General features: G+C 43.1%; 1 protein-coding gene across 1 annotated transcript; it reads right to left on the bottom strand.

Moving 5' to 3' along the window:
* Positions 1-624: 624 nt before the first annotated feature.
* On the bottom strand, positions 625-27995 carry klhl5 (kelch-like family member 5). The gene is made up of 13 exons (XM_070983909.1): positions 27299-27995; positions 22939-23127; positions 17086-17222; positions 15701-15897; positions 14185-14397; positions 9766-9952; positions 8695-8919; positions 7947-8022; positions 7428-7514; positions 6117-6191; positions 5598-5735; positions 5168-5339; positions 625-3306 (listed from the first exon to the last, which is right to left on the bottom strand). The coding sequence occupies exons 1-13, from the start codon at positions 27898-27900 to the stop codon at positions 3250-3252; spliced, it is 2355 nt and encodes a 784-aa protein (XP_070840010.1). The 5' UTR covers positions 27901-27995; the 3' UTR covers positions 625-3249.

The following is a 27995-nucleotide window of genomic DNA, read 5'->3' as shown; positions in this document are numbered from 1 at the left end:
TGCCTTCCTTCTTGTTCCTGTCAGCCATAATGGACTCAGGTGCTGTTAAGGCAGCGAGACAAGGTCACTGGCATCATTTCTCAGCGCCACCAGGAGCCATTTTTCAGAGCTGGTTATGATTAAAAGCCTCCCCTGCAATAAATAACAGAGTGAATCAGTTGGCTACTGGCAGCTGTCCCGGGGTTAAAGTATCTGGAAATTGTGAGCATTCCTCTCCCTCATATACTTGTTTGTCTGTTAGAACGCTTGAACCTGCTGTTGTGTCTCTGGCTCGGGCTGCAGCTTTTAAGTTTGAGCATCCACACTTTAGAGTAATGAGGGTCCATATTAACCTCCAGGCCCAGATAATTAATTCAGAGCCATACTTAAACAGCAAAATCCGCATAAAGAAACGTTTCAACTGCAAAGGCCATCGCTAGGGCTGCTCCAAAGGGTATGCTGTTAGAGATAAGAGCCACATATAAACATACAAACTTAGACCAGAGTGACATTTATAGTGCTTGTGACACATGGAAACTGCTTGTGGGTACATCTGTACCATAAACATGAATTAGTTGTTAGTGTTCAACTGCTGAACATTAGTATTTTACACAGGGGAAAAAAACAGAAACAAGTGTTAAATCACACTTTGACTTTAATGTATAAAAGTCCAATAACAGCATATTACAGCAGGATGTATATTGTACATACATAATTCATATTGTAAAAGAGGAGGTGCAGTACTCTGGTACAAAAGGAGGAGATGAGCAGCTTCACCTTTTCCCACCAAGCATCATTTTATTACTTCTTCGTCTCAATGCATGATACAAAAAGGAACACACAATAACATGATATATGTAGTGTACACTATATAATATACAGCATAATGCAATAAGACTACATACAGATTTATTATGTACATAATATACACTGAATATATAGACTGACTTGGAATGTGTCTTTATTTTTAACCTCTGACTGAAATCAAACTCTCTGACTACATCTACACAGTGGAGGTGACACACTTCTTCTGCTCTGATCTAAAGAGAATTACTCTCTAAATAAACAGTGGGCAGGTTTGAAGGGGAAGAAAATAGAATAATGCAGCTGTGCATTAGGCTTGAATAAACATCAGCTCAGCTGTAGGGAATCGCTAGCTGGCCCGTGTCTGCTTTTTAGATGTCATGCCGGCAAGTATGGGAGGCTTTTCAATCTTCGCTGGCTCCTGGGGCACTTGGCTTTCAGCTGTGTGATTAAATGTGTGTTTGTGTGTGTGTGTATATGTGATACGTCCATATGTGTTTATGAAGTGCATCCTGGGGGCTACATTAGCTCTAGATCTGTCAGTTCAGACAGGATGCCTGCTTTGCCTCTCACTGTCAGGAGTTTGCTCTCTGTGCACTAGGCGTGCGCGCACACACACACATCCACGCAAGCACACATGCACGCACACACACATGCACCAGAGGAGCAGACTGAGCCACACAAAGGAAATAGACAATTAAAGACACAGCAAAAGTGACTGTGGCATTTAAGTATTGAACCTGCACTCAGCAGTCATCTTTGTATTCTTCAAGTTTCTTGACATGTAAGTTTACCGAAACAAGCCCCCAAATATGAACACATGAGGTCGTTTCATTTCCCACTAATGTCTGATACTTTGTCTGCAGCAGCATCAAATCTAATAACGCTTTGAACTCGACATCAAACAAAACGTCGCACCAGCTGAACCAACGTTATTAAATTCATGGTCTCATTATATGGTCTGTTGTTCATTTTGTCTGGGTATCCAATTCTGTACTAAAGCGTAGTGGTGCATGTACTTGTGTGTGCGTGTGATTGTGTGTGTGTGTTTGTGTGTGTGGTGATGAAATGGGAAAATGAAGATGAAGCGAAAGCAGCAGGGAATCGACGATGTGGAGAGGGGAAGCGGGAAGATTCTCATTTGAGATAAAAATACACTTCTTGCAATCTCTGAGCACCCGAACACATGTACACGTACACACACACACACACACACACACACACACACACACACACACACACACACACACACACACACACACACACACACACACACACACACACACACACACACACACACACACACACACACACACACACACACACACACACAGAGGAAACTACTACAGGGGAAGAAAGAGGGGTAAGACAGAAAAGCTGAACTGACTCTGTATAAAACCAAGCTTGAAAAGAGCTGACCCTTTGCTCCGTGGGAAATTGAAAATAAAATTTCCCTACAGGGATCAACAAAGAGCCACAGTTACTCTTATTATTACTCAGCCTGTAAACCCAATAACAGCACTTCATGGACCTCAATTATGTGAACAATGGCAGGATTATAAAGTTAAAAAGCAAAAGAAAAAGCAAAAAAAAGTTGGATAATTGGCCAGAGTAGCTTGTAAAAAAGCTACAATAACGTGCATATCACAGTGTACTCTATGCTTCAGATGTGAGCTGATGCAACATGGAAGACATACACACAGAAACATTAGATGAAGCCTGATGATATGTTTTTGACTGGAAAGAATAAAGAGCGTCACAGTTTCTTACAGCATGGCTGTTCATAAGGTTGTGCTGATTATGTCAAAAGTCTTTCTTTCATCCGTCAGCGGGCAAGAAAGGGAGAGAAAGAGGAGGAGAGCACTTGCCAACCGCAGCATAAAATAATAGGGAATATATTAAAATAGCATCAATACACACTATCAGGTATTGTTAGGAAAACCGAGAGCTTAAAGTGGCATCTCTTAAAGGCATCTCAACTGTCTTGACAAGCTCTGTCTCTCTCACCTTTCTCAGCAGGAATAGATGCTGAAGGCCGACATGTAGTTTTCTTGTGTGTGTGTGTGTGTGTGTGTGTGTGTGTGTGTGTGTGTGTGTGTGTGTGTGTGTGTGTCCCAACTTGTCTACAGGAAAAAAATAATAGGCAAGAAAAAAAAAAGCTGTGAGACAGCTGTTCTGTCATGCTCAGATAAACTGCAGATCCCTCATCAGTGGTGGTGATGGTGGTTCACCTCCATGGCAGAATGACACATGACATAACTGTAACCTAATCCTAAACATTAAAATGAATGGCAGGCAGTTGTTAAGGAGAGTAAACTCTGATTTTGCCGAAGTGTTAAACCTGACGTGTGTCCGTAATCAGTCTCCATCTTGGTGATCGCATGCTGGTGGGCGGACAGGTTTCTTGGTGACACACAGGATCTCCGAGTCACATCATGCACAGTCCTTCGCTGAACGTTGGTGTTTTCACAGCCTGACGGCCACCACACACGCTCCTGCTCTGCCCACACACAGAGGTGCTACCTGTGAAAAGCAAAAAAACAGAAGCACAACCACAGTCTTGTGAAATCATGTCATTTTCATGTTTTCAGCTGAGTTAAAAGATCCGATGCTCCTGTTTGGAGTTGGGGAAATTTTATCATATTCTTGAGGACTATGGGGGGCTTTTTAAAACCTGTCGGATAGTCAATACTGTACAGTCAACAACCTTGAAAATGACACTTCAAGCCAACATGGATGACAAGTCCTTAAAGCCTCTCATTGATATTTTTCAGCAACGTCTCAAATGACTATGTGTAACGTTTAATAGATCACTCGTGGTGATAGACAATCAGTTATCAGCCGACTCTGCAGCTCCCCTCAGCTTTTATAACTCTTTTATTTATTTAGTTTTCCGGCTGCAACTTTACGGTTCACTCTCACTGCTCTCAAAGCATCGCTTCTGGCCACCGCAGGTTGCTGATTTAAGTGAAAGGGCTCTAAGGAGTCATTGTAAACTACCTGCTCGGCTCCAAACTGCAGACAGACATAGTTAACAACTACCTGGTGAACATAGTGGAGCACTTAGCTGTAAAAGAGACAGATATTTCTCTAACGAGTTGGTGGAGACCAAATATAGAGCTAAAATAGGGTTAATATTGGACTTTGAATCATAAGGTGGACACAAACACAACTCTAAATGTTCCTCTGTGTCTGCCAAAAAGTTCGTCACATCACTTTCAAAGGTGGTCACATGTCAGTGCTGTGCTGACAGCTTGCTTCCTTTGCATCCGATTGGCCCAAATAAAAAAACAAAAAACGAGTTATTGCAGCTTTAAAGTGCTCAGATAAAATGGAAATCTGAACATCGACATTTCTGCGACCACTATACAACTCTATATCTGCTGACAAAGATCATGTGATGTGATGGAAAGTTCCTTTGCCGTCTGTTGTTCCTAAGGTCAAGAATGACCTTCAGACAGCCAACTGAAGGGAAGCGATTATTATGGGAATGTAGGATATGCACAACATTGATATTTGGCGTCCTTACTCTGACCTTGTCACTCCCCACCAAGGAAACACAGACTTTAGCACAGCAGGGAGTGGGGAGTGACAATAATCCTTTGGCTCTGAGGGAAGCTTTGTGCCTTTTGTGGTTGTCTAGTCCTGTTAGTTTTAGTAGACACAGATAGTCAAAGCTGTCTGTCAGTCACCTAATTTCAAACATGAACATACCACCCACGTTATCTGTTGTAGAAATCAAAAAACTGACAGATTTGTGCTAACACAAGCAGAGGAAGTGTTGTTACTAGGACAGGACAGACAAGCCATCTACTGGTGTGTTCATTTCAGTTTCTGACAATGAACAGAGGACACAGTTAATGGTCCCCTCACATCTCAGTTAGTCCTCATCCCCCCGCGTCACTTTGAGTGGTCTCTGAATCTGCCCACCTACACCCCCTCTTTTTCTCAGCATGGTGCTTGTCTCCAAAAAAGCTGATTTCCAGCGACTTTGGTTGGAAATCCTTGGAGGCTATGCAGAGGTATAAACTGAAGTGCGATATACTTCTATTGAACGAAATCGTTCAACTTTGAGACAGTCCCCCTTTCCTCTACTGCTGCAGCGGCAAGGACAATATTAGCATGAGGAAAAGACACATTTACATAACAATGAAGACATGGCAAGACACATGGGAGAGGAGCTGGGAGAAGGTCAAACTATGATTGTGTGTGTATATAAAACAACTTTATTGGCATAGATCATGATTTACTACTTCTTCTTACTGAACTACAGTCATATGAGTAAGTGCATGCATAATAAATCTCTGCATGTGTGTACAATAAGAGAATAGGCTTATTAGATTTTACAGACTCTTTCTAGGTGTGTGTGTGTTTGGGTGTGTACCTGTGTCCACTCATTTGTCTGAGGGTCGTAAGCCTCTACAGTATTGAGATACACCTGTCCATCATAACCCCCCACAGCATAGAGACGGTCGCCAAGAAGACAAACACCAACGGCATCTCTGCTGATGCTCATGGGGGCAACTGCTGTCCACACATCTGTCTGAGGGTCATACCTGTACACAGACGCCACACACGATATAAACAGGTTCACACGACACACAAAGTGAGACAAGAAATTAAAGTCAGTTCATTTTATTCCAGATCACAGTCAATCACGTGTGTGCATGGAGGCAGGGAATGGAGCAAGGAGACAATTAGCTTCACTTAGCATAAAGACTAGAAGCAGGGAGACACACACACACACACACACACACACACACACACACACACACACACACACACACACACACACTCAGTACGCACAGACTCACCTCTCCACGCAGTCACTTAGCCGAGATGCAAGGGATGAAGCCGGAGCATCGTGACCTCCGATGGCGTATAGAAAGCCATGCCATGTGGCCACGCCCACTCCTCCACGCCTTTTTGCCATGGGAGCACAACCACTCCACCTGCAGAAGGAAGTTAAAAATATCAGGAAGGGAAAGAGAAAAAAAAGCAGACTTTTACACCACCTCAAACAGCGAGGAACTGAACCAAAATCTTTCACAACATATTCAGTTTTGTTTTGTTTTTTTTAAAAAAAAGGAGATTAGGACCAATAAGAACCTCATCTCAGTCCTTCCAGTGATGACTGTAATGAATGTACTTGATAAACAGAAGCTGTTTGAACGTGGTTTATTCTAACACCCTGAGAGGGTTAGCTGTCTCCTTTGATCTGTGAGTAAATAACCTTAAAAGCACAGAGGCGCTTCGCTACAAAGAACAGGAGACATGAAATAAAACAGGAGTTGGCAATTAATTCTGCTCGAATGAGGTCCCTTGTCTCTGACCTGTTGGTGTGGGGGTCGAAACACTCCACTGAGCGCAGGCAGGATGAGCCGTCACGACCTCCTACTGCATACAACCTGAGGAAGACAGAAGGTGGTGTTACCACACACTCACAAAACATTGCCCACATTTCTGGGCGATGTTCTGCCACTTTGGAAGTCCCTTTTCAATTTAGTGACACTGAAACAGATGGTATAAGGTTGCATTTGTGTGGTGTGTGTGTGTGTGTGGGGGGGGGGGGGGGGGTATATACAGGATTTGGGGACAAAGTGAGGTGAGCAAAATCAATCATCCAACACTCTTGGGGCACCACAGTCCTGAGCAGTCACTAGGTGTGTGTGTGTGTGTGTGTGTGTGTGTGTGTGTGTACGCGTACAAACATCCACGAGTCTAGAGTTGGGAGGGTGAAAAAAGAAGTGCATCAGAACCAGTCGAGCAAGTAATGAGCTCCATCAGGAAAAGAGGCCAGTGAATACACAACACATACATGCACACTCACACATGCACCCAGCCTTGCACATGCACACACACACACACACACACACACACACACACACACACACACACACACACACACACACACACACACACACACACACTATTGGGAATGCTTAGCCGAATCAGTTGTTTCTGTATTAATTAGCATCTATAAAGCCTTTCTCTGAAGCGCCTCTCTGAGCCACTGAATAATAAAAACAACGGTGAAATATTGCAACTCTAATAAATTCTACTGTCGGCTGCTGGAGAATTCTGGGGCAAGTGAGGAGATTCAAGTCCTGAACTTATCAAATTCCACTATCAATATGTATAAATGTGTGTGTGTGTGTGTGTGTGTGTGTGTGTGTGTGTGTGTGTGTGTGTGTGTGTGTGTGTGCATGTGTGTGTGGGTTCGCTGTGTGACTGTGTGTATTGTCATCATTTCCATTACTGTTTGATATTGCAGTTTGTCTGTGCAGGAAAGGAGGCATTTTCGCACAGCAGTTAGACTAACATGACCTTGTCTCTGTTACTCTCATCTTCCAAACACACAGATACATGACAAATTCAGATTTTTTCCTCCTCTGGATAAAAAGCTTAGGTGCTTCCTGCAGGACTGAAACAGTTTGGTTTCAAGCCGATGAAAAATGTTTTCCACTGGTCTCTGCTCTCCAAACTGTGAACACTGGATTTATCATACAAATTAACTATTTTTATGGCTATGTATCATCACGAGAAACCAAAAAGCATGTTCAGTGCTACAGTGCGTGTGCTAATACTGAATGTTTAACTTGGATATAGTGTCCATATGTGAAGCAATGTGTGAGCTCACTTACTTGCCGTTGAGTACAGCTACTCCCACTGTGCTTCTGGGTGTAGCCATACTTGCAACAAAGCTCCACTGGCGAGCTTGAGGGTCCCACCTAGTAAAAATGATGTAAACGACTTCTCAGTCCTGCACGTGGTGAAACATGACTAATCTGACCCTCTAAAAATGTTCCAACAAGAGATGCAGTGCGGTTAAGAGATTGTTTTCACATCAGTGTATCTTTCAGAAGCGACACGTCTTCCCAAAAACATAAATATCCACAGAACCTGCTGTCAACAGCTTGAAAAAATATTCCTATACTGCTACTCATATTAACTGTCACCTCATTGTGTTGGGATGGAGACAGAGATTTCAGAATCAAATATCTCAAAACCTTGTCAAATAAATCCAAAACTATTCACATGGCTGGGTACCAAAGAGGTAAGTGAGAAAATATATATATTTATATATTCTGTATGGTAGCTGAACTGATCCTTTATGCAGAGTAAATAACAGAATAAAACAGCTGTGTGGAGTATCCTCTCACCTCTCCACTGTGCTGAGGTAGCTCCAGCCATCATGTCCGCCGACTGCGTACATGGGCCCCTCCAGGACGGCTACCCCTGCGATACACAATTGCACATGTATGGTTAAATCGTGGCAACTCGCCAAAACACCATCAGCTCGGACAAGCTCATAAAACCACACGCGTTTAGGACAAGAGTGCGGGTGTGTGCAAATACAGCAAGGGCATTAGGCGTGCAGAGTTAGCAGCATGTTGACACCTCCATACGCAAGGGATTTATCTGCCAGAACATCTGTGGTGCCAGATGTGTGTTTCAATCCCCTTCTCCCTTCACGCACACATGCACACATTTATAAAAACAATGAAGCACCAGCACAGCACGCCTTCTCAAATGTCATTCTAATAGTGGGCTTACACAGTGAGTGGGGAGACTGCCCTCCAAACATGATAACACGGGTTCATTTCAGCCTTTTGAAGTGCTCTTGAGCATGACACTGAATAACTTACTGGAAAGGCGCTGTTCTGGAGCTGAAACTGATCTTTGACCTCACTGTGTCCGGAGTGAAAAGACAATTTTAACCAAAAGGTAAAAAATGAATTAAACAATAAATAAATAAATAAAAATATTGCAGCAATTTTCTTTAAAATATGTGTACTTCTGTAATGTTATATTCACAATCCAAATAACAAAATTATTATCCACTGTCCTTCCAACTAATCAACCTTTGCAAACCCTTTTCGTCTTGTAACTTTGAAACAAGGTGCTCACCTAAGCCATGCCTGTGTGTGGACATCGGGGGCATTACGCTCCAGGTCTTGCTGTGCGGGTTGTAACACTCCACAGTGTTGAGGGTCTTGAGTCCATCTCGGCCGCCCACCACATAGAGACGGCTGTCGAGGACAGCAACACCGAACTGTAGTCTCCGTCCACTCATGGTGGCTACCTGCCTCCATGTGTCCCGGCGCAGACAGTACTGCTCGATGCTGGTAGCACCTGGAAAAAACAACAGGAAAGCAAGTCAATAAAACCGTGGCCCCTTGTGTTCCAATTTTGCTCTTCTTCACATTTGAACTGTCCAGCTACATCGAATGTAGTACCTGCGGCTACATCCTGCACCTTCCCAGGAACACCTTTCCCTTTTTGGTTTTGTTTTTGCTTCCTATTATCAACACAGTGCGTAGAATACTGGCCAACCTGACCAAGGATAACCACTCTTGAGATGTCAGGTCAAGGTAGGACTGTCCCACTTTCATTTACCCCCTAAAATTAGACTGTATCTTTGTGTGACACAGAGGCTGCAAGCACACATGGATCAATGAGCTCTGTGCATGATTATCTCCGCTAAAGATTAGACTTTTCTCATGATTACAAAGGTCTAATAAATATGAGACACTTATTCCATCATGTCATAATTAAGATAAGATGTCTGGGAATTTTACATTCTTTAATTATACATCCTGCTGCCTACATTAGGGCTAATTGTTTATCGATTACTCTACACATTTATTTTCCTATATACAAAAAAAGAAAAAAATCCCTACGTTTTAGCCATTTATGGTTAAAAAAATCAATTGATTACCAAAGTAGTGATTCATCTTTTATTGATCGACTAATTAATTGACTGATTTAAGATATGCTGACCACATCATCACAATGTCCCTGATTTGAGTTTCACTAATATCTTGTCAGCTCTCTACTGTACACTACTGAATAAAGACAAAAATGACCAGAAAACACTGAAACTATACAACTCCAACTACAATAATATGGAGTATATACACTATGCAGTAAATATGTAATGTCTGGTTGTGTGTGGTTATGTGCAAGTGACTATTCTACCTTTTGTGGCGTCCATGCCCCCGACAGCGAACATGGCCCCAACGGTGGCCTTGCGGGGCCGGGTGCGGGGACTCTGAAGCAGGGGCCGGCGCTGAGGCAAGAGGTGATACTTCATCCCCTCCATCAGCAGCCGCTGGCACTCCATACTGTCCCGGAGCAGAGGGTTGGACTCCAGGTCTGCCAAGAACTACACACATAAAAAAGAAGAAGAAAAACACACACACATAAACACACAGAGACATGTGACAAATGCTTTCGACAAGCAGTTGAAGCAGGGTGTGTGTGTGTGTGTGTGTACTGTGGGTGTAGGTTACGATGTTATCACTGATTGTGGAGGTCTGAGGGTCGAAAGAAAGCTGTTCTCTCATTGATTGAGAGATTAGATCAGTTCAGACCTACAGCCATTACTGCTTACGCACACACATACACAAGAGCACGCACACACTGATCATCTGACACACGAGAGGACTAATCTGTCCTCAATATCTCATCAGCTTTCAAGTCCATACCCTCTAACCTCATCTATGATCACACACACATACACACACACACTCTCTCTTTGTCACACACACACACACACACACACACACACACACACACACACACACACACACACACATACAGAGAGCCAGGGGCTGCAGCATGAAGCACTTAAATCCACCAGTCTGTTCCTTAAAATACATCCACAGGAAATCACTGCCTGTGAGAGAAGCAGGGTGATGAGAAACAAGTTTTCCCTGAGGGCAAGAAGGCATGAATTACATGATTTACATTTAGATAGGTGTGTGTTTGCGTGTGTTTGTGTACGCGTGTGCGTTAATAGATGGAAAGCAGTCGCGGTTCCAGAGGAGACTGATTTTTTTCTATAAAAGTCATTTGAAGTTTCCAGACTGTGTGTATCCCTGCACCTATGTGTGTGTTGGCTGAAGTGAAGTCAGTGGGGACACATTCAGAAACGGCTGCTACCATTCAATCACAGAGTGACAAGTGTAATAGAAGATATTTGATAAAGGGGTAAAAAATGCTAAATTATTTCTACACCCTCTTTTTCCTCCGTGCTCTCTGCCATAATTCCCACGAACCACCACGAAGATTTGGCCTAAATAATTCAATTTGGTCACTGAATATAAAATCAATTTCCCCAGCCAGACGTGGAGAGCGTAAAGCAAGCATGGTAAATGGATAAGCAGCTTACACGCCAGGGTGAACCCACGCTTCCACTGCATACAATCACAGAGGGACAAATTAGGGTGAACTCTATTTCAGCATTCGTTTGTGTGCGTGTGCGTGATAAAGAAAGACAGAGATAGAAAACCGTGTCTGTCCTCGCCTGTGCTATTTATCCATCACACAGTGAGGGACTGAATGTGGAGGATGAGATACGACTGCATCCTGCAGGCGTCCCACCTTCTCCTCTCTGTCCTCTCTTTACCGCACAGAGGACAGTGAGAAAGTAGAGCTCTCTCCTCTCTGTTTCAGCTCACACTTAAAACACACAGCATGGACACTTCAGACAAACACATCCATCTATACACGTCTCCCAGCAATGTATATTTTTCATGCTTTACTCCCCTCTCATTCCCCTTGCAAGACATGCTCTTACCAGCATCCACCTGTCTCCATCTTGACTTTTTAAGAACACCCTGCCTTTCTACCAACTCGATGTGGTCCCCACAATGTGAATACATGGGCACACATACACACACACACACACACACACACACACACACACACACACACACACACACAAGACCTAAAAGTATTAATCAGTTAATTATGTGTTGTTTTATATGGATGGCAGTCAGTCTGTTGGTTGCTCTATATAGCTATTTATTGTACACAGAGAATGAAACCTATGGACTTTGTTGATTCCCTGACCTTTCCTCTAGCGTCATTATCCCAACAAAATTTTACCTCAGTGCTTAGTGGTAATTTGCAAACGTTGGCATGTTAATATTCTAAACAAAAATGCTGAGCATGGTAAGCATTATACGTGCTAAGTAGCAGCATGCTAGCATTGTCATTGTGATTATGTTGCCATGGCTGTAGAGTTCTGTTAAGCAAAAATGCCAAAAATTCATTGGTTCCAGCTTCTAAAATGGGAAATTTCACTCATGTCTTTGTCCTCTATGTTAGGAAACTGAATATATTTGGGTTTTGAACTGGTTTTCACAAAGTTAAGCAAATAAAAGAGAGACTGAAAAAAACAAAGCAGTGATGGGTATTTTGATTTTTTTTTTAAACAATTCTCTGCCATTTTTAAGACTGATTGATCAAGAAAATAATCAGCAGATCAATTACTGATTGTTGATGAAGACATCCACACACCCTGTAAATCTGTCCGATTAACAACCCACAGATGCTCCACTGAGAAGATTACAGACCGAGTGAGTGTGTCTCTGTTAGTGAGTGTGACAGTAGGGAGAGGGGATTAAAGGTATTAATTTGATGCATTGACATCTTCTTGATGAGTAATCGCATAGCGGCCTAGATAGAGAGCTGACTAATTGGTTGATGAATATTGATCGGTTGACTGTGTGAGGTTTATACATTGTTTTATTGGCATTTCACAGCTCATGAGGTTGCTCAATGTTAATTCATTTGGCAGTTTGGCACGGTGCTGGTGGTGGTGGTATACACTGTTAAAGGTTGAATCGACCTTTACATCTACATCTGCCTTGCTGTTGCTCCCTCTGCTCTAGTGCTATTCCACTGCTTTACCTCTCTGCCATCCATCTTCCCCCGATTACATGTTAGAGCTGCTAGTGATTTCAGCTGACCAGGGCAAAGCCATATATCTGAGATATTCATACTGTATACCACACAAGTGCAAAACCTGGGAGATGTATAGACACTGGCAGAGAAAGGGGAGGGGGAGGGGCACAAGGGGAGTTTTATCTCTACAGTTTCTTTATATATAGTGAGGGAAATGACTGATGAGGGAGATGGAGAGAACAGATAATTTAGCTGCAGTTAAGAGAGATATCACACTTAATCAAGGTTTGAAACGTGTGTGTGTGTGTGTGTGTGTGTTTGTGTGTATGCGTGTTTGTGTGTGTGAGTGTACCTGATGCCCTAGGCTGTAACTGAGGTTCTGCCTCGCATATAAACTTCTCAGCATCACATTACCAGTCAAGATACTGCTACACAAGCTAGGAAAGGAGAGAGGTGGAGAAAGAGTGTGGAGACACAAGCACACAAGCGCAACCACACACAAGCACACACACACACACACACACACACACACACACTCAAATACACACAGATACAGCCACAAGCATACACCTGTAATGGTTGTGATCCACAGTATGTTAAGTGCAATGGCAATAGTCCCTCTAATTGCCTAAAGAGGATACTGAGTGAAAATTGACCAGCAGATAATCAGGAGGAGGACTGATACACACTCTTGCTGCACACTTTGCTGTGAGAGCAACAAAGCTCCTACAATATTTATGCCGTAAAGTTTCATCTTCAAAGTGTGTTGATTGATGGCACACATCAAGAAAAACAGACAACAACCTCACAAACACAGAAGTTAACTAATGTGCGCTTGTTAGCGCTTGTAATTAATCTTTTTTGTTTCTCAGCAATATACAGATTCATTATTGCCCATTTAACTGATTTAAGAGCGTGAGAGAGAGGATGAGACGGCAGGGAAGAGACAAAGGAAAAAGGAGGGAGAGAGACAAAGAGGGAGGCAGCTGAGAATGTAGCGACACTGACAGACATGAAACTGCTTAATGAGCTGTTACTATTTTACTGTTATTATCAATAATAAGGATGCATCAAACTGACACACCAAATGAGTATCAGTGTAGATACTAATCTTACAAGTGGATATGTATGTATATTTGTATGTATGTATGTATGTATGTATGTATGTATGTATGTATGTATGTATGTATGTAGTTGTTCATGTTTTACAAAGTGTTAAACCAGAGCCAGGCCATACAACAATGATAACAATGATATCACATCCATACAGGGTTTGGCCCAATATGCAAAGTTCAGGTATCACAACTGGCACTGGGAAAAATGGTATGGGACCATCATTAATTTGGAGTCATCTTTCTAGCCACCAGAGGGATGTTAGTCCAATATTCACCCTTCTTCTATCTCCGTTCTTGGTCTCCATCACCTCGTGAGGGAATTATCTGGCTCTTTAGCTGCTAAACGCTCCAGTATGTTCACCAATGAGTCGTTAACTGTGTCTGTGGTCATTTGGTGCTGAGCATGTAGCGTGCATTTTAAAGAGCCTTTTCCCAGAAAACAGCTGCCTGCTGGGGGCGAGACAGCTAAACACACTTGCTATAAAGCTGCGTAAAGCTGAGGGGAGCTGCAGAGTCAGGAGATAATTCTATGTAGGTTCATCGCTAGGAGCGACCCCATTTACATTATCGAGCCCATTGCAGCTCTCACCTGTGGCTGAAGCAGCGGCAGTCGGATGTGAGCCAGCAGCGATGGCAGGTGACGTTCCCGTGAGGCGGCGTCATGACCGACCCACGTTAACAAAGAGGTTACCACAGTTTCCTCGTCCGGCACGTTGACGTCATCAGACGTGAGGAGCCTCTCCATCTCCTCCATTGGGAGCAACAGGAACTCCTGGCCTCCCACCACCTCCAAAAAGTGTTCCTGGTGGACAGAGAGATGAAATGGCTTTAAGAATAGAGGAGGAAAGAGTCAGATCAGTCTCACAAGAGTAAGGACGAATGAATAATGAATTGCAGATGAAAAAAGGAGTGAAAACAGGAAAAAAACAGCAGGAGGATATGAGTGGTGAGGGGAAAGGGATCGAGGGCTGGCAGGAGAGGGAAAAAAAGGAAGGAAATGAAGGTTTGCGAAAGGTCAGTGGAAGACGGATGAAAAACTGGAGAAAAAAGCGTTGATGAGAAAAGGTTAGAATGATTTAGAGGTATAAGAGGTTGCCTGAGAAATGGAGAATAGAGCTGCAACTAACAATCATTTTCATTGTCGATTAAACTGCCCATCATTTTTTTTGGTCTACAAAATGTCACAAAATAGTGACAAATGTCCATCACAGCCTCCGTTAAAGCGTAAGGTGAACTCTTCAAATTGCTTTTCAGTTAACTACGATAAAAGACAATCCTTGTAATTAAGAAGGTGGAACCTGAGAATTTCTTGAACAATTAATTGATTATCAAAATAGGCTGCAGGGCAGTTTTCTGACAATCAGCTAATACACAGAGTCAGTTCTTTAAATGATCTATTCATTTTGAAGGAAATATTGAAACTAGAGTAGGGGAAGAAAAAGAACACATAACGTGAATGTGATCTGATTTCCACATGAACAGAATATCTAAAATGAAAAAAGTCTATTGTACTGTATAGCTCCTGCACATGTGTGAAGCGTGTGTGTGTGAGAGAGAATTACAGACACAGGCAGACAGTCACACCCAGATAAAGCCACCTCCATGACATAATTACCCTAGATTAAAGTTGAACAATAATCCATTTACAGAGAAACAGACAGAGAAAGGAAGAGGGGAATATTGACGCTGACAGACTCACAGGACCAGGCAGGGTGAAAAAAAAGGCACGTAAAGACAAGAGAGAACAAGAAAAGAAAAAGAATGATCAAGTCGATGGAAGAGCTATTTCACAGTCACCATAGCAACCATGTGCTGAAAACTGCCATTGTGGCGATAATGGTGTGTGGTGCGTTGAGAGCTAGAAACCAGTTTGTTACCAAGAATAACGTGAAAGCTGGGAAAATGACCAAGGTCTGACAGATGAAAAGAGAGGTAGTAGATAGTCGTAAAAGGGAGGCCAATTATTCTTCTGTGAATTGTTAAAACCTAAACATCACGCGTGGTCTTTCTGAAGCTACATTATCATTTTCAGATCCATATTTTCTCAAGCAGTTGTTTCATTCATTTTCTCGTGGCGGCTCTATGATCGCTGGAGGTGTACCCACCATGGTGTAGGCGTGAGCAGCCCTCTGCAGGTCATGGCAGCCCTGAGCGTCGGCGTAGGAGCGGATACCCAGACAGTTGGAGGGGTGGAGCTGCTTCATGAGGAACGAACAGCAAGCCTGAACCACCGACGACAACTGCAGCAGGCAGGAGGCTGACAGCAGAGACTCGATGGTGTCCTCCCTCAACTCGAGACGGCCTGGGAGACAAAGAGAGGAGATGGAGAAGAAAGACAAAGAAAGAAGACAGTCTGATGGCAAGAAAGACAAGATATCACAAAAGGACTGCACATTTTACAGTGTTCATCATTTAAATGGTTCTGAGTTTGAGAGGAACAGCAGCATCAACTCAAGCAACTAATCATGAAAGTCCTTCATTTTTTATACAAGTGAGACCAAAATGAATCCATTGCGTTATCATGGAAGACATGATGGCTGCTGAAGACGAGTATTTGGAGAGCTTTTTTCAACTTTAATCCCAAACCAAAACCCACTAGAACTTAATTACACCTGTTCAGCCTTTCACTGTTTTACAATTACAAAAGTTAACACATCCATAACAATAGCTGGAGGGGTTCTGAAGGGTCCGTCACCAACGGAAACGATGAAAATAATCCAAAAAATACTTAAAACTGTGTGACCCATATGATGTAGTGGTGTAAACGGCCAATCCATCACTTAGCTGAGGCTGAGATGTGCATGGCTACTGCATGCAGCCCTCATATTGGAATCTGAATTGTTCGTTTACTGTTAAAAATAACAGCAGTTACTCTTAGGTAGATGGGAACGATGTGTTAATCCATCTGTGGCACTCAGCCCCAGGCCCATTTGTTCCCGCAATACTTGTATATATGAGATTAATTTATTTTTGTTTTGGTCTTTAACAGCGTGTCGATATGGGATGCATTTCAGCTGTGTATTTTAGTCGTCTGTCTCACGCACGTCTGTTGGCAAAAATGTGCTCCTTTAATCAATACAGCTGTCTACACAAACCAGGTAACGGCTTGCTTTTTACTCACCTCCAGCGTATTTTTACACTTCAGGTCTATTTTCTTCTGTTTTATGTGTGTAACTACAGTGACCGTGTTGAGCTCTGAGTGCTGCCAAACCGTGGGTGACCTACTGTGCCTGAATGCATCTTGCTTAGACAAAGACAGAGCGCAGAAGCTGCCGCTCTGCTAATGTGCTGCTCATGCTACCCCTCCCGTATAAACGCAGTATAAGAAACATCTATGTTCTTATAAAATCCAACATCTTGAAAGATAATGAATAGTTAATGGCTGAACTTGACTGATTTACTACTTGCATAAAAATGTAAGCAGGTCTGATAACTACCAGTTTGTTAACGTACGTGATTTTCTCTTGAGAAATCTGAGGAGCCTGTGTACCTGTGTATGCATATTGCACCAGGACCCACAAAGCATCAGGGTCTACTCCTTCCATCTTCACCTCGTCCTGCTTAGCTTCTCTAACATCACTGGTGAACATGGCCGCAAAGTAGTCTGACACGGATGAGAGGACGAGTCTGAAAGGGGAGAGTGTCAGACATCAGTTAGAGAGGATGGACAGCTGTAATGGAGGAAGAGACTGCTCTGACCTTGGTGACAGGACAAGTCTGGATGAGCGGGGAAAAGATGCTGCCTGGAAATGAAGGGACAGTATTATCATCCTGAAAGTATATCACAGAGTCACATTAAAAGCATGAGTATGCTCCAAACGAGGAGCTTGTCAGATGATTGATTAGTGTCTGAAACCGCCTTCCCTGACGCCTCACAACAACTGCATCCAACAAATCATTCTGAAACCTGCGACGTGGGTGTGAATGTTGGCCAGCTGTGTGGAGGTGAGAAAGTAAGCAGGGTTTGAACTTCACTGTCAAGTTGTACAAAACTATTTTTTGTCACTTTCCATGTGAAGCAACAAGCGCATCACTATGAAGTCCTCTGAGGAGTGTGAGGCATATTGAAAATCTTAGTTTCCTCTCTATGACAGCTTGCTTTCCATTCTGCCTCTGAGTATGACCGTTTACTAGAAAACCTTTCCTTGTAGGACAACATATCGTAATTACTAATGACCCGAAGGTGTCATTTCAAAGTGGTCTGCAAATTTCCACTGTCATACAAAAGAAAACAACAACAACAGCTAAAAAAGCATGTAGCATGGCGATGGAAACTATTATGTCTGATTTTAAGCAGAAAATCTTTTAGCAGAACCTTTAAGCAGAAGCTAAACTGACAAATTGACAACCGCGTGTATATTCTTAGTTTATGGAAAAAGTCTTCATTTGCATGTGTGATAATGAAAACAGATATGGTTTTTCTGCTACGACCTACTGACTATCATCTGCAAGATTGGAAAGTCTGAACTACCTACAGGGGTGCACAGTAGGCTCATGAAGTGGGAGTGGAGCATTATGAGTCATGTGAGCTGCAAAGTATTGGGTCAAAATTAGCTAAAGCCAAATCTAAACTAAGTAACCAGGGACACATTGACATTTTCCACTCATTCACGCAAGACTGATCAAAGACTTGAATGTTAATTTTTCTCATCTGACTGCTATATTACATAAATCCATTCGCTGCTTGATTTAGACTTAAACCCCTTTCAGACCCCTTTTTGTTAATCTGATAGTAATTAAACAAGTGGGTCCAATGTCTGAATATGCACCCGGATTACTTTTACACTTTCAACACAGCACAAGTCTGAATTAAACACTGTCTAACGCCTTTTATCTCTCCAAATGGTTACAGGGGGACAGCCAAGTGGGCTGAAAAACAGTAAATAAATGGACCATAATTATCATTGTGGTAGAGGGGGAAAAATCCTCAATGTATGCACTCCAGACATAATAAAAATCACTCATTAGTGCATGTAATATTAAATATTAAATTGCCTGATTTCCCCTAAAGAAATAAATCCCCTCCAAATGGGACCCATCTTGGAGGCTATACTCCTCACTCTGAATAGATGTTGCTGGAACAAAACTGTGCAAACAAAAGCCTGGCATGGGCCTGAGGCTTCTCCAGATGTCTGTGCATAGTGAGCATATTGAAGATAAAGAGCTTGACGTCCTCAGACATTTCAAAGCCTGATAGTCAAACTGCAGTGGAGCAAGTTTCCCCTCAATAGAACCATGTTTTTAATATTGAACATGAATTTTCATGACTTGTGACACAAGGGAGATTTACCTGAACTCAGTTATTTGTTTAGAGTTATTCATCTTTGAAATCAGTGCGGCATTAGAAGATCTCTCGATTATGTGAATCTAAAGTGATATTTGGAAAAGATGTTGGAAGAAGTGGTACAATGTACACAGAGATGCCATAAGGGCCAGAAGCTTTTCTCACATTCACACACTTTAACAAGGCGGTAACACATCTCCTGGCTTAACATAGTGATATACTCTGGACACTCAAAGATTTTACAAAGCAAACAAATGAGGAAAAAATAACCATGGCCACGCTACTCGAAGGTCAGCGCTGTACTATAATTCAACATACAGTCTGTGTACTTATTTCATCTTCTAACTCTCTACAGAGGTTTTTGTTTTTGCCTCAATCGTGTAAAAAAAAAAAGAAGCATTTTTCTATTCGTCACATTTCTCAATTCTTTAGTTGCACATGGCTTCATCTTTTTACACAGACGTGTCCACACAAAACAATAGAAAAGAAGACAAAGCCCCGGCTAGATTCAAGTCCTGGCATGCCTTGTAAAAGACATGCCAATCCGTGCAGTCAGAGAGGAGATTATTCAATTTGCACGTATCAATCACAGCAGCTGAGCTCACGGACGAGAGGGAAAGAAACAGAAAGAGAAAGAGAGAGGAGCATGCTTAGTGAAAGGTCAATGTAAAATTTAGAGGCGAATGAGTCGGAGAAAAAGATAAATGGCATAATGGAGAGCAAGCCAGATGAAGGACGGAGAGGAATTATCTTGAGGACACTGATAGAAAAAAAGTAAATTAATTCCCCACTGCAACAATTCATGACCCCGCCGTGTCACTGTGATTAAATAGCACCAGGAAATACTCGTTATTTAATATTTCACGAACAGTAGCTTCGCTCTTTGCTCTTGGAGGTGATTTTGTAAATGAGTTTGTGAGTGTTGAATGGATGCGAAATGACAGTGACATATATAGCAGTCTCCCAATCACTGCAGGGTTCAGTATTTTCAATATCCTGATCTGTGTGGCTGATGATAAGTAAGCAGATCGTGATGAAGCTCATGTCAGAGCTCTGCTTGACAGATAAATTAATAGATCTCCACTGGTTCAAAATGATTTTGTGTGTGCACAATTTTCGGCTGATTTTCTGCTTGCACTGTTTTTGTCCTTGCGTGTGTTTTTGACTTCACGGTTGACATGACTGTGTGTGTGTGTGTGTGTGTGTGTGTGTGTGTGTGTACTTAATGTGTATATGTTTAGAATTTCATTACTGTGTGTGACACTGGGACCTTGACAGATTGCCTGAAGCGGAGAAGAGTGGTGCGAGTGTGTGTTTTACAGAAAAAGATGTCAAAACACACTATACTCAGCAGGAAGTTGTTCTGCCAGTATTCTAGTCGGGTATCTCTTTCTTGTCTCTCTTTCTGTCTGACACACACATACACACACACCGTTTTCACGTCTTAATTTTTCATGTGGGTCTCTGTCTGACTTGCAGTGAGTGACACAGGCTATATACAGCAATGGGTTATTTGCACACAAATGCACCTTGCTGAAGACAGAGACATGGCAGGCAGTGTGTCACATTGCAATGGAAAGAGCACAGAGTAGACAAAATGCCAGAGTGAGGAGAGCAGGAAACAGCCGAGTTGGACTCAGGAAAAGAGGCAAGAGCTGGAAACTGAACACTGTGTGTCTGAACGTGGATGGACTGTTTGGTGCAGAGATACAGCAATGGAAAAACAGAGAAGGGAAAACAACAGGAGGGCTGGTAGGAAAGACTTACTCAACTACCAGTATTATGAATTTTCTCTACACATACTCTCAACTGAGGGTATAGAAGACATACATTCAGTTGGTCACCAGTTTAGCCTGAAATACCTCAACTATTGGATGAATTTGCATAAAATTTAGTACAGACATTCATGTTTCCTGGAGGATGTTTCCTGATCCCCTGACTTTTCACACCACCAGCAAGACAAAGTTTTGTCATATCCAGTGAAATATTTTTACATCTACACCACGGACAGGCATAAAAGAAGACATTCATGATTCCCAGACAATGAATCCTTCTGACTAACCCTTTCCTGAAGAACCACCATCAGGTTTTGATCGAAGTGTCTCCACAACCATTGTCCCGACAACGATGTAATTTGGCCTAAATTTTGAGTTTGACCAGCACTTTGTGACCAAATTCCTGCAAAACTAATGAAATTCCCATCTACCCTCAGCTGTGCTTTGTTAGGATTTAGCTCAAAGCTAAGTGTAGCTTCACAGAGAGCATGGCTGTATAACACTCACACACACAGTCTTACCATCTGTACTAAAAACAGACAAGAACCATATTATGCACATGATGTGCCCCAGATGCATATCTACTGACCTACAATAATAGCACACTAAATGTTTCTGAACTAAAGGTATACTGACTAAAATAGTTAAGGTAGCACTCTTACAGAAGTGTCTGTATGGGGGTACAAAAATAGACTTGCAAGGTAATGTATTTCTGTAGGGTATAGCCCCAGAGAAAAAAAAAGCATAATTGTGCTCTACTTTTTTAAAGCACGTATACAGAGGAGCTTAGGTTTTGCTCAAAATGCACTGCTTGCAACATACTCCACAAGAAATATGCAGCTATATACAGTACAAGTGGCCTATTCAGCATGTACAGTGTATCTGTCTGTGCGTACAGGTAAGACACAGAGAGAGGGAGAGAAAGAAGGTGCATGTTTTGTTCTGGGAGAAGCGCTTTTATCCTACACATACAATAAATCAATTGCAAACAAAACAACCACTTTCAAACAAAGATGTCTTACTCCCACCCCCTTGCTGGCACACACACACTCATACACACACAACTTCTGATGCCGACACACTCTTTCACATACACCATTAGGATTCTCATACAGCAGGGTCTTTTGTTTGTCACCATCTGTGCCTGGAGGACTAAATGAAATGAGGCAGAAGAGGAAGGCAGTGAGAGAAAAGGAGTCTTTCTGCTGGTGGAGGACCACTCTTCAGTCTCATCCTTGTCCAGATGGACTCTGCTGCTGCACCAGTGGCCACATGCCCAGAGAGCAACAGGGACAGAGCAGTGTAGTAGGGACTGTGAGGTGGGTGACAGGCGCGCGCGTGTGTGTGTGTGTGTGTGTGTGTGTGTGTGTGTGTGTGTGTGTGTGTGTGTGATGCATGATTCAGAGGCTCAGTTGACTATGTGTGGCACAAAGAGACTACAAAAATAAAAGGGACTTTTATGCATGTGACTATGGTTCTGCTGTGTGTGGGAAAGATTCCTTCCAAACAGTGTCCTGTGTCCATCTGAGCATGTGTCTGTGTGTACACACATACTCAGATGTGATGAATGTGTCATCATTGCATGCAAGAGTTAATGGTAATGTGTGTGCATGTGTGTCCATAGTAAAAGCCTTGATGTACATGTTGGATTTAGGGCTGCAACTAATGATCGTTTAATGATTGATTAGTCAGTATCTTGTATATAGACATGAGTCTATAGAGTGACAATAAGTGTATGTGTTTGTGTGTTAACATTGATAATGTGTATGCTTTACAGAGTGACCAGCAGGTTGTGAGTAAGAGGTAGCCAAAATAAACCTCTGTCTCAAAAGAAATACAACATTTTCACAACATGAAAGCTGAAATTCCCAATTATATTTCTGCCTTCATTTCCCACAAAAATGTAAAAAGCAATTTTTGATGATTGCAGTCATCATCTAATCTTTCATTCTGTCATTAGAACAGTAGTATTACACTTCTGTTTACAATGGCAAAGAACATTCATCATTTATAGTGCTAGCTGAATAATTGAGAAAATCAATTAACTACAACTTTGAGTAATTGATAAATGTGTCAAGTCATTTAGAAAACACTGACGGGTTGCAGCTTTTCAAATGTGTGTTTGATGCTTTTCTCTCTTTTGCATCAATGTAAATTGAATATCTGTGTGTTGTGGACTATAGGTTTGACAAATGAATGAATGAATGAATGGATCTAACACATAACAAAGAGCTTAATCGATGACGAGAATAACCATTAGTGTCTCGTGTCTCTTTGATCCTACCTGTGAGCAGGTATCCGCCTGTCTCCAGCCACCAGTATGACATCACACAGCTGTCGGGTCCTCAGGTAGCCCTCCATCTTGCGGAAAGTGACGTCGGCGTGGGACAGAGCGGTGAACATACACTCCTCTGGACATGCGCATGGCTCCATCGACACACATGAGGACAGTGTGGCGCTGCTGTTCGACGTCCTGTGCCAACACAGGGACACGCAGACAAAGACAGGTATTAACACACACACACACACACACACACACACACACACACACACACACACGGACAAAAAGACACAGAGAGAAGGAGACAGAGGCTCTGAGTGCATGTGTTGATGCTGATTCCCTTTTGCTCAAGACAAAGAGACAGATGTGTGAAAGGAACTACACCAGCTGCTCTGCGTCTTCCATGTGACATCTTTTTCTTTGTACCATTCCCTCACATGTATTCACTCTCTCCTTCACTTTTCAACAGGGTTACTGTATGTCGCCAGAAGCAGACAAAAGCTCTTTAATGGTCCAATTACTAGGAGTAAATGGCCAGATAAATTTAGCCCACTTAAAAGAGAAGCTGCCAATTAAATAGCTGTGGGAGCTGAGCCCATAGGATATGCAGTAATTTACTCTGCTCCCTAAAGGCAACCAGTTTCCTTGTATCTATACCAACAATGGGAAATGAAGCAGGATTTCGGGCCAGGATGGCTTCAACATTCACTACCCACTGGTGGATAAGTTAAAGCCCAGGGCTGTTATGTCTTATTCTTCCAGTCTGAGCTGATGAGTTAGTGTGTTCATTTGTGTTCATCAAAGATAAGCACTGAAGTATGGCTACCCTGTGAATCATCAGCCATCACGGCTCCCAAACCAGCATTTAATTTATGAGAGCAAGAGCTCAGCTTCCATTTTTAATTTAACAGCAGAAGTGGCAGGACTGGCCCTACAGCACAAAGAGATAAGAAATAAACTGATACTCCAAGGATGAATCATTTCGACTCTACAGTGTCAAGAAATCATACTCTTTTAGGGATGTGGAAGCACGTGTTTGTGTGTGGGTTTGTTGCTGTCCTAAATCGCAATTTTCCACACGCATATTCTCTAAGGAATAAACAGAGAGAAAGCTAGACAGAAATTCTGGGAAGGCAATGGAAAATGTGGCTCTGTGTACATAACATGATCTTAAATGTGAAGACTAAATGATCTTAAACAGGATTATAAATCTGATATCATTCTTCTGTGTATCTGTAGTGTGCCCTCTTTCTGGTCCAGATCCTATTAGCACTTAGATTTACACTCACCACCTCCAAGGAGCATTTAAATATCTTTTTGATCATTGGTTTAATTATCTGTCCCATAGCTTGACTGTTTTGGTTCACTCTCATCTGCGTTGTTATTGCTGTTTTATGCATAAAACTTTCTGATAAATCTACTGTACTGTTGGTGAAGGCCAAAAACAGAGCTAAAAGAGAGTCAATGTAAGACTAACACTCATGAGAGAGCCATGCAGAAATTGACTCCCAACGAATGCTAATGTTGTTCCATGTCTGCTGTTTGCTAATGTATTCACTATATCAACTTCAAAGGTAATAAAATGTCAGTGTTGTTTACACCCTCTTTGCGCTGCCCACAAATGGCAAAAAAACAAACAGCAATTGTAGGTTTAAAGCACTCTAAGAAAAATGTGTGATATTGGTCTTTAGAAAGAAAACTGATATTAATAAGCTGAATTTAAAAATAATTTGACACTATAAAAAAGTTTTATTAATGGTGTGAGTGGCGTTCACAGGATGAGTATTCATGCACACGTTCAGGGTTTTGTGTGTGCAGCTGCTGATGTGTCATCTTCCATCTGCCTCTGTCCTCTACACCTCTATATCCGTCTCCTGTCCTCACTTATATATCTTCAACTAATCCATCACTCACTTTATTCCACCTCATCCCATCATGCCAACATCAATCTTTGCCTCTGTTTTCTCTCTTCCCTATCCCACTAACCCTCCAAGGAGGCTTTTTGGCTAGCTTTCCCGCTCGCTTGTGTGAGCGTGCATGCATGTGTGCGTGCAAGTGTGTATGTAGACGAATGGTGTGGCTAAATACTGCCAGAGGAGATGGCTTTGAAGTGGGGGAATGCTGCCTTCCAGTCCTCTTAATTGAGCCCGGCAGGCACTCAACATGGACTGAGAGGGAAACAGAGAGAGAGGTAGAGAGAGAGGAGAAAGAGAGTGTGTCTGGGGCAAATCAACACCATGCAGCCAGATTTTTTAAACCCCTGCACCAGGCAAGGGCACTCACACAACTGCCATTTAGTGTCTCTTTCCCTGCCTCGCTCTCTTCCTCTCTCTTACACACACATTTGCACACAGGCACACTCCCTTGTGATTAACTATCTAGCCTGATTAGCCTGTGGGCTAACAGCTAATGCAAATGAAACTTAGTTCTGTTAGTTGATATACGACGTGATCATAGAGCCATGATGCCTGCATGGTCACGTTACACCCTCCGTGACACACATACAAACGCTTTTGTTTCCCCAACACATCAGTAGGGGAAAAAAAGAGGGCAAATGAATGGACAAGGGTGGGCAGAGATGAACACGGGACATAGGGGGAGAGAGAGCATAAGGGAGGCACACCAGGATTAAAGGGGGGAAGCTGGGTGGGGTGAGAAAGTAAAAAGGGAGAGGAGGAGATCAGTGGAGTCGAGGCGAGCCTTCAGCCACTCTGGGATTCTGTACGCGTCCCTTCCCATGATCCCATTTGGGATTCTGCCACTCGTGTTCTTGGAGTATCATACTGTACCCAGGAGCTCTCAGAGGGAGGGGATGAATAGCATATAGAAAGACACAAATCACAAAACATACATGCATGAGGCTGCGCATGTATACTGCAGAAACTAATATCTGTACTGGTAAGAAAAATATAGCATGTGCAAGGACATGGCTATGCATACACATGCACAATGAGTATTCAAAATCTGCTCAGATTCACATCATAAATTCCTCTTTGTCTATGGTATTGAGGCTGGTGTGTGTGTGTGTGTGTGTGTGTGTGTGTGTGTGTGTGTGTGTGTGTGTGTGTGTGTGTGTGTGTGTGTGCATTGCTATTAAAGAGAAGTAATTTCCTGTCTAAGTGCTGCCAGACTCCCATCATCACTGTAGATATGACATCAAGCCATGCATAATAATAGAGAGGCTATTTTTAAAACCATATTTCTCTCCTTCTTTCTGTCTCTCACATAAAATCATACAGATTTCCGGAGAAAACAAATGGGGTGTAGAATGAATAAAATCAATTTTAAAAATTAAACCTGCATTTACTCACTCACACTGTTTTTTAAGTGTGAGTGTGCATGTGTGTGTCTGCTGAATCACTTATTTTTTCTGATGTGTGTCTTGGGAACACAGAGTGTAATGGGAGGCTTTCAGATGCATCATTATGCCAGCATAGTAAACTCACACATAAACACACACACACACACACACACACACACACACACACACACACACACACACACACACACACTGTATTTCTCCCTTTACTTCATCACATTTACTGCTGCATCATAATAAATACATAAATCTGGGGGTCTGTGCAGATGCGCTCAAAGAGGAGTTATGTTGCCCTAATTGCTTTGTTTCGCTGTCTCCATGGCAACTATTAATTAAATTCCTTGTCACACCAATGCAACACACTCCATCATGCATGTGCACACAAACATGCAGTGGCTGAGGGTTGTGAGTAATAGCTGGAGCATCAGTCACTGAAAACAAAACAATGTAAATGTCAAGTGCAGTATGTAGCTGCATGTGGACCTCAGCCCTGGAGTCATATTGTTAATTTGACTCTGAAGATCTCATAATCACAAGAGTGAGAATTTTTGGGTCTGTGTCTCTTCTAAAAGAGCCTGGTTGCTGAAGCCTCATTAGGTGGTTGAGGGGAGAAATCAGTGGACCACATGCTGTCCCAAAGGTACTCAGCCATCATTTTCTGTCTATCTGTATGTAATGAGCGGCCCTCCACTACTGCTTACACTGTCAGTCACATCTTGCTTAGCGGATACCCCGTCTACTTTTTCTATAGACTCAGTGGGAGCATATTCAGTTTCCACCTGCCCTGTGTGTACCAGAAATGATGAACGTGATAACGTTAAGATGACACAATGCGAGGTAGCTGGAAGACGGTGGTGAAATGTGATGATAAGGCAGAATGATTCATCGTTTGCGTTCCGGTAACCGTAAAAGCTGATTCAACGAGTGGAGAAGCTCGCCATTTGATCGAACTTTTTAGGAGTGTGTGTATTTTGTGAATTGCCCTGTTAAGTTTAGTTTCTGTCCCAAAGCAGACATAAAACTCGAGCCTCCTCCTCCTCCTACCTGCAAGAGCTGGAGTCTGTTTCCGGGTGGTTATTCTCATCGGTGCCCGACGCTCCCGGTGCCGCCGCCACCTCCTCCTCCACTCCGACATGAGCGTAGGGCTCGGGTACTAGCTGGGGCACCGGAGCCTCACCAGGGGGTTCCATGCTCGTCACCGGCCGAGAGCGACGGTGAAGCGGCGGGGAGACCCACGACAGCGCCGCGGCGGAGCTCCTGCACTCTGGCTGGCTGAAGGAGCGAGGACAGGAGCTCCCCGTTGCTCCAACTGCCGCTCCCCCCGGACCGCCCCGACTCCCCGCCGGATCAGCAAACTTTCTGCTGCTGCCGTTACACAGGTTAGACCCAGCGCTACCGCTGGCCACCAGACCGCCGTGACCCCCCGAGCTGGGGTTTACGCTGGCTGAAGTCGGGTTGCTACAGCCGCTAACTGAAGGTCCGTCCCCGGAGCTACCACCCGCTCTCCTCCCGGCGAAGTAGTCTCCCAGCGGCGGGGAGTGAGGCGGAGGGACCGTGGGGTGACCGAACCACCTCCATCGGATCCTGAGGATCTGCTTCACATCGAACTCCTTCCGCGAGGAAGAGCCCGAGCCGCTACTCGACATTCCAGGGCTCGGCACGAGGAAATGGCGGGGGAGAGCCCGTGCCGCTCTGCCGTTTAAGCTCTACGCTGTACTGCACGCGCGTCTCTCCTGACAAC

Source organism: Chaetodon trifascialis, chromosome 2, assembly GCF_039877785.1.
Source record: "Chaetodon trifascialis isolate fChaTrf1 chromosome 2, fChaTrf1.hap1, whole genome shotgun sequence".
Classification (NCBI taxonomy): Eukaryota; Metazoa; Chordata; class Actinopteri; order Chaetodontiformes; family Chaetodontidae; genus Chaetodon; species Chaetodon trifascialis.
This window is presented reverse-complemented; position numbering and strand designations above follow the sequence as displayed.

Bases quoted from the DNA above. Each gene is read 5' to 3' on its own strand.
- klhl5 (XM_070983909.1), bottom strand. From the start codon at position 27,900: ATGTCGAGTAGCGGCTCGGGCTCTTCCTCGCGGAAGGAGTTCGATGTG. The intron at 17,223-22,938 runs GTAGGATCAAAG...CTCCCCTTTCAG, and splicing joins AGGCGGATACCTGCTCACAG to ACTCGTCCTCTCATCCGTGT. The intron at 5,736-6,116 runs GTCAGAGACAAG...TTCCTTCTGCAG, and splicing joins TTCGACCCCCACACCAACAG to GTGGAGTGGTTGTGCTCCCA.